This window comes from Nicotiana tabacum, chromosome 20 (genome assembly GCF_000715075.1).
Source record: "Nicotiana tabacum cultivar K326 chromosome 20, ASM71507v2, whole genome shotgun sequence".
Lineage (NCBI taxonomy): Eukaryota > Viridiplantae > Streptophyta > Magnoliopsida > Solanales > Solanaceae > Nicotiana > Nicotiana tabacum.
In genome coordinates this window covers 47762813-47769576 of record NC_134099.1, presented here as the reverse complement: position 1 = coordinate 47769576, position 6764 = coordinate 47762813, and the positions used below count along the sequence as shown (strand labels likewise).

General features: G+C 35.8%; 1 protein-coding gene across 1 annotated transcript; it reads right to left on the bottom strand.

Moving 5' to 3' along the window:
• Nucleotides 1–1767: 1767 nt before the first annotated feature.
• Nucleotides 1768–6114, bottom strand: LOC107774088 (putative late blight resistance protein homolog R1B-17). Its single transcript, XM_075240148.1, has 3 exons — nucleotides 6031–6114; nucleotides 4066–4874; nucleotides 1768–3838 (listed from the first exon to the last, which is right to left on the bottom strand). Exons 1-3 carry the CDS (start codon nucleotides 6112–6114, stop codon nucleotides 1768–1770), a joined length of 2964 nt encoding a protein of 987 aa, XP_075096249.1.
• Between the last annotated feature and the right edge of the window lie 650 nt (nucleotides 6115–6764).

Sequence of the window (6764 nt, the reverse complement as noted above, 5' to 3'; positions counted from 1 at the left end):
CACGGATGATATACATGCATAGAGATGTATTTTCCTTATGATGTATGGTATTACGTCATTCATGACATCTCTCACATTTTGTCATGGGAATAATGATGCATTTTACACTGGTTATCTGGAAAGAAAATGAAACAACTTATTTATTGCTGAAGGGATTTTTGGGAAAAATTACTGTTTTCGAACTTACTCATATTTTTGGCAACTTCGGCAAATGACTTGGGTTTTCACTAATGTACTTGAAAGACCGAGCTATTTTCAGAAACCATGATTAAGTTGAGTATTTTATCTCCTAGTTACTTCTTTATTTACTTACTTTACATTGTTACGGACTGTTGTTACCTACCTGACCTTTATTCCAGCCCGTCACTAATTTCAACCTAAGGTTAGGTTTGTTACTTATTGAGTAAATGGGGTCGGTTGTACTCATGCTACACTTCTGCACCTTGCATGCAGATGTTGGATGTTGACGTTGCTGTGTTCGACGGGAGCTGGATTTGAAGATGTACATACGTTCCGATTCTAGCTGCCTCTTGTTCATGGTAGCCTTAGATTCATAAAAATATATTTATGTACCTTTCGAATAGATGATGTATTTATTTCATACAACTTTTGTAAATTCTAATATTAGAAGCTCATGATTTGTACTACCAGTTCTTGGGAAATTTCTTGTATAAAAGTAGTTGTGTTATTATTTCTTTTCTTAATAAATCTCCTTAAATTGGATAGTTTTTAATTTTCTTACCTAGCGGGTTGGGTTAGGTATCAGCATGACTAGGTGGGCTTTGGGTCGTGGCACTCTGCCACTTAAGCTTAAAGGGTGCAAATAATTCTACTTAATTATAGCTTTGAGGGTAATAGGACCCCCACAAAGGTAGAGTGTGTAGTTGGGAATCCAGCTATAGGTTCGAGGGTATTTATGCATTTTTCTCTTTAAATTATAATTTACCTGTGTATTATATTGGTTATAGTGCAAGCCAAGTTTAAACTGATACTTGTTGCCAATAGAGAAAAATATCAAATCAATGTTTAATATTATAATTAGTTTGATGAATTTGAATTATTGAAAGCTGTAAATGTTGTGTATCGATAGAGTGGTGTTTAATATCTTGTGATGTCTGAAGATAGATAAAATAAAGGATAGTTCAGTGCACAAAGCATTCCGGTGACTACTTGCTATAATCCTCCCTTTTCTAAACAAAATGTTTATTCCTCCCTTTTGTTGCTATACGTCGTGGATGTGATGGAGCCAATTTTCTTTACTCTAGAACTCAAAAAATTTCTATTCATTTTGTTAGTTTTCTATTGTGTATGTGCTATTTGCAGACATTGTTATCGTTATGTAGCGCTATTTTTTTCTTCTCTTTCTAGTGGCATGTTCTTCTGATGAAATGGTCTGGTTAAATATTAGTTGTAACTCTCTCTGGAGATTCATATGTACTAAGTCATTACTTTGTGTCATGGCTTGTAAAATGATGCAAATGGAATTCCATTTGCTGAACTTTTATAGTATCTGCTACTTATATGCTCTTGTCAAGATGCTATTTTTAGTGTTGACTATTCTTTGATGTGTATTGATAACATTGCTTTAAACAACGGAAAATGTCTAAAAATGCCACTCAACTTTCAGAAATGGTCTATCCATATCATTCGTTAAAAAAATGCTCATTTCATGCTACACATTTGGCCTATCCATGCCATTATAACAATTGACTTTCTACAAATCATGATAACATACTAGTTAACTCTCTGCTGCTATGGGATAATCACTCAGATATTGTAGAAAATTGCCTTTTGGTAGAATGGGAGTATGCCTTTTGGTAGAATGAAAATATCCTTAATGTCTTTCGAATAGGAAAGCTTGAATCCCCATAATTCTCTCAAGTTCTCTAACTTTGAGTCCTCTGCTACCTTTATTGGTTTATCTGTATCCAAATCAAAGAAAGAACAATCATTTATGACCAACACTTGCAACTTTACAAGATTCCAAATTGTCAGTAGTAGTATCAATGGCGATCCATCGTTTTTCACCTTCAGAATTTTCAGATTCCAGAAATTTAGAAAAGTCGAAGGCAGAGATTTAATTTTTGTCTTAATATTTAAGAACCTCAAATGAACCAATGTACATATTTCATTCAGCAAATAATCATCCACCTTGATAAAAGAGCCGTACAATTCCAATACTCTAAGAAACCTTAAGTGTCTTAGGTGACATATATTATAAAGACTATTGTCCAGCTCGTGCCCATATATCAGCAAAGAATAGAGGTGTTTACCAGAATGCCTTTTCTTTTTTGAATCGAATATGACAAAATCATTATGCCCAAAGTCCTCATCATCATAAAGAAATTGCATTTCACGTGGCATAAGATCTGAAGAAGAAGAAGATGATAGAGCATTTGAACTTATCTCGTCAAACAACTTTTCCTCTCTTGCTTTTAACAAACAAAAGTGATGCACAAGATCATGAATTTGGTAAGTCCGACCGTTGCCTATTTCATTGAAAGAAATAACCAAACTACTGGAAATTAAATTTTCCAAATAAACATCCATCACTTCTTCCACATTGTTCGTCTCTGTGTGTTCGACAAATCCTTTGGCACGCCATAATCTTTTCATATGATCGGCTGGAATTTTTGTGTCCTTCTCATAACTTGCAAGGTCAAGTAAGCACGGGTTTACATGATCAGGTAAATGGTCATAACTTAATGCTATAGCCTTCATCACGTCCTCTTCTTTCTGGAAAATGAAGGAATGCAAACTATTTAGAACTTCAAGCCAAACAGACTTTTTATTTTCCTTCCGAGCAACGACTCCAGCGATCAGATGAACCACCAAAGGAAGACCTTTACAATTTTTGACTACTCTTTTACCAACATCCAATAGTTCATCTGGCAAACTTTCTTTTCCAAAAACCCTTTTCTGTAATAACTCCAAACTTTCTTCTTGTCTTAGCGATCGAAGGTCAAGAGGATCACTGTGGCATTGTGCATGCAAAGCCACTTTCTTATCTCGAGTTGCCAAAATAATTCTACTTCCTTTCCTAGCTTCAGGAAAAGGTCTTGCTAACTCATCCAATGTTGCAGTGTCCCATAAGTCATCTAAGACGATAAGGAACCTCTTTCTAAACAAATTTTTCCGTAGCTCATCAGCAACATCTATATTCTCTATGACTTTCAAAGTTGAGCCTGTAACTTGATTAAAAATATTCTCCAATAACTTTTTCTCGACATATTTTGTATCGACTGTACACCATGCACGGATATCGAAATGACTAGAAACTGACTTATCATTATACACTTTGTATGCCAAAGTAGTTTTACCCGAACCCGGAATACTAGTGATCGAAATGACATCTAGCATTTTTAGTCCACTGGTGAGCTTACTAATTATCAAGTATGTCTCCTCTTTAAAACCTACGATTAATTGATCAGTTTTTAATGGCTTCCTTTCAACATGCTTGGTGAGAGAGTTCACAATAATGAGGCACTTGTTCTTGAGAATCTTCTCAAGTAAATTAGAGATCTTTTCTTTGATAAGCTTGATCTTTTCTATGACAAAGGGAAGTGAGAAAATAAGAAGTAAGAGATCATTATCTCGTACAATAATTGAATCAATGACATCTTTTGCCTCGTATGCCAAATCTGAAACACGTGCCCAAAGATCTTTATACAATTCTTGTTCAACATTCACAAAGATAGATCTTATCAATTCTAGATCTTCTTTCACTAGTCCAATTTCTTCTTTTATCAAAGCAACTGAATAAGCATTGGAATTGAGCAAATCATTTAAGTGTATAAGTAGAAGATGGATGAACAAGGGTCCATCACTCATGGGGAAGTCTACCGACAGATGCGCGAATTGCACTGGTCATTGTGCAGAATGCCCTCTAAGCCAGTCAATCAATGGAGGGACTGGGGCGCTAGGTATTTTCTTTCTTCTGGCCGTAGGTGTGATCAATGCCATTGAGCTTCGGTACTCTAAAATAGTAGTCGGAATTCGCTTCTGAGTGAGCTTCCTTCCTTATGCTCTGGTCTGACCTTCACGAACAGCTTTCTTTCAGCTACCAACTTCAAAGACGTGTCTGGGGCTTTTAAGTAAAGATGTTTGAGATCTCCTTTCATGAGTTCAATAGTTTCGATCAAGTCCAAAGTTACATGGTTTTTTTCGTTAGTACTCTCTTCATTTCTTGAATTCTCTTCTAGGTCACGAACAAGAGTTGATACCTCCCTGATAAGTTCTCCAACATGTGCTAAGAGATCAAACAATTTGTTATAATGAATAAACTCCTTGGGCATATTAATTAGAACCATTAATAGGAACTCTATCTTGACATGAATGTTTCGAGCCCCTGAAGTTCTAGTGGTAATAACATTTACCATGTTCTCTTGTAGATGAATGAGATATTCTCGAAGAATGTCCGGAGAGGTTTCTAAGAGCTGCTCAATGAAGCATCCAACTTCTGCTGATGTTGAATATTTCAAATTTGTATGACATATGTGTATAACCTCCACTTCAAATGGAATAACCTTCAAGAGGGTATGTGTTGGCTTTGAGAGTCCATAGTCTCTATCAATTAATTCACCATACAAAAGGAAGCATCCTACTCTCTCAGCCATTTGTTGAAACTGAGGTAAGACATTTTTAATAATCTCATGCTCAACGCAGCCATTCATTTTCAATCGATGGAAATCCCTTATGTTGCCACATACAATATGAAGAATCTCATATTCAGTCACTAAGGGATAACATTTTTCAACACAATACTTGGATAGGTGTTGGAGATTCAGGAGGAGAAAGTCCAACTGCTCCTCTGTCATGGCGGCACTTGATTTAGCAAGATTGTCAATTTTTTTGCGAATAGCAGAAAATGATACCTGCCAAAAGACCAAATATTAATCAAATTTTCAAAGCCACATATCTATCATGCAATATTTTACTCTATACAGGCAACTAAAATTGCTGCAAAAAAATTTCAAAGAACAATATGTTTTGTAGATTTTTCGTTTGTCCCAAAAAAGAATCACCTTTCTATATATAGAAATAATTTATCGTTATATTTTTTTAACCCTAATTTATAGCAATATAAATATCTAAGTCTTGTTTTAGACTACACGTTTAAAAATCTTTCTTTCTTTCTTAAACTCTATGCTAGTCAAATGGTGCCACATAAATTGGGATGGAGGAAGTACTATTTATGAATCTTAGATAGAACTTGAAAAAAGAAATTCTTGATTGCAATAGTGTTGAATAGAGTGCGATCTTGAAAATAGGCATTAGAGATTGATTTGCGAATAAGGACACAAATATACCTATTCGCAGTGGTTAGCCATGTGATGACCCGATAGGTCATTTCATGTTTCAAAACCTAATTCTGTGTTTCGAAGTTTTAAATATCTCATTTTAGCCTTTCTCGACTTGCGTGCATGATCCGGGTATTTTTTCGAAAGGCTTATATATTAAAAATTGATAATAATAAGAATTTTTGCCTTAAAACTTCTTTTGAGTTGACTACAGTCAATGTTTGAGAAAACGGACCCGGAACCATATTTTGATGATCCCGGTGGATCCGTATTGTAATATAGGACATGGGCGTATGCCCGGAATCGAATTTCGAGGTCCCTAAATCGAAATATGAATTTTTAACGAAAAATTATAAGTTTGAAAGTTTAATGATTTTAAGAATTGACTGATGTTTGGTCATGTTGATACTTAATTGGTATTCTGGTTCCGAAGTCTGGTACAGGTCCATTATTATATTTATGACTTGTCTATGAAATTTGGTGAGAAACGGAGTTAGTTTGACGTGATTCGTACGTTCGGTTGTGAAAATAGAAGTTTTAAAGTTTTCTGGAAAATTTCATTTCATTTGGTGTCCAATTCATAGTTCTAAGTGTTATTTTGGCGATTTGATAGCGCGAGCAAGTTCGTATGATGTTATATGACTTTTGTGCATGCTTGGTTTGGAGCCGCGAGGGCTCAGGTGAGTTTCGAATAGGCTACGGAGTGTTTTGAACTTAGAAAACCTAGCACCTGGTGTATCAGATCTGCAGACTTCGCATTTGCAAGGTCTGGCTCGCAAATGCGAGTCTCGTATTTGCAAAGAGGCCAGCGCATTTGCGAGCAGTGGGCTGGGGGGAGGACTTTCGCAATTGCAAAATTGTGGTCGCATGTGCGATCCATACTAGTCTGCATTTGCGAACACTTGTTCGCATTTGCGAAGGCAGTAGAGTTGGGGAAGCTTCGCATTTGCGAAGAATTTCTCGCAATTGCAGGATTAGAAATTGCGAACCCCTTGTCACATTTGCAATATCTGCAGCTGCGTAAAACTTAAGTTAGAAGGGATTTTCTCTCATTCATGAAATTTTCAAACCTAACCCCAGAGGCGATTTTTCCAAGACTCATTCTTCCCCAAATTATTGGTAAGAGATTTTAACCCATTTTCTTTCAATATTTCATTACATTTCTCAAGTTTTAAGCCTAAAATCTAGTTTTTTCATGGTGAAAATTTGGGGGTTTGGGTAGAATTAGGAATTTTTGAGACATTAGGATTTAGACCCGGTTGGGGTGAATGGGTAATCGGATTTTGGTCCGAATTTCGGGTTTGGATCAAGCAGGCCTGGGAGTTGACTTTTTTAATAATTAACTAAATTAAATTTATGCAATCGTGGGTGATTCCTAAGGCTTATTATGAATATTTTGGTTAGTAATTTGCTAGATATTGTTGGTTCGGAGGCTTGTTTGAAAGGCAAAGTTGTGGTTGAGCT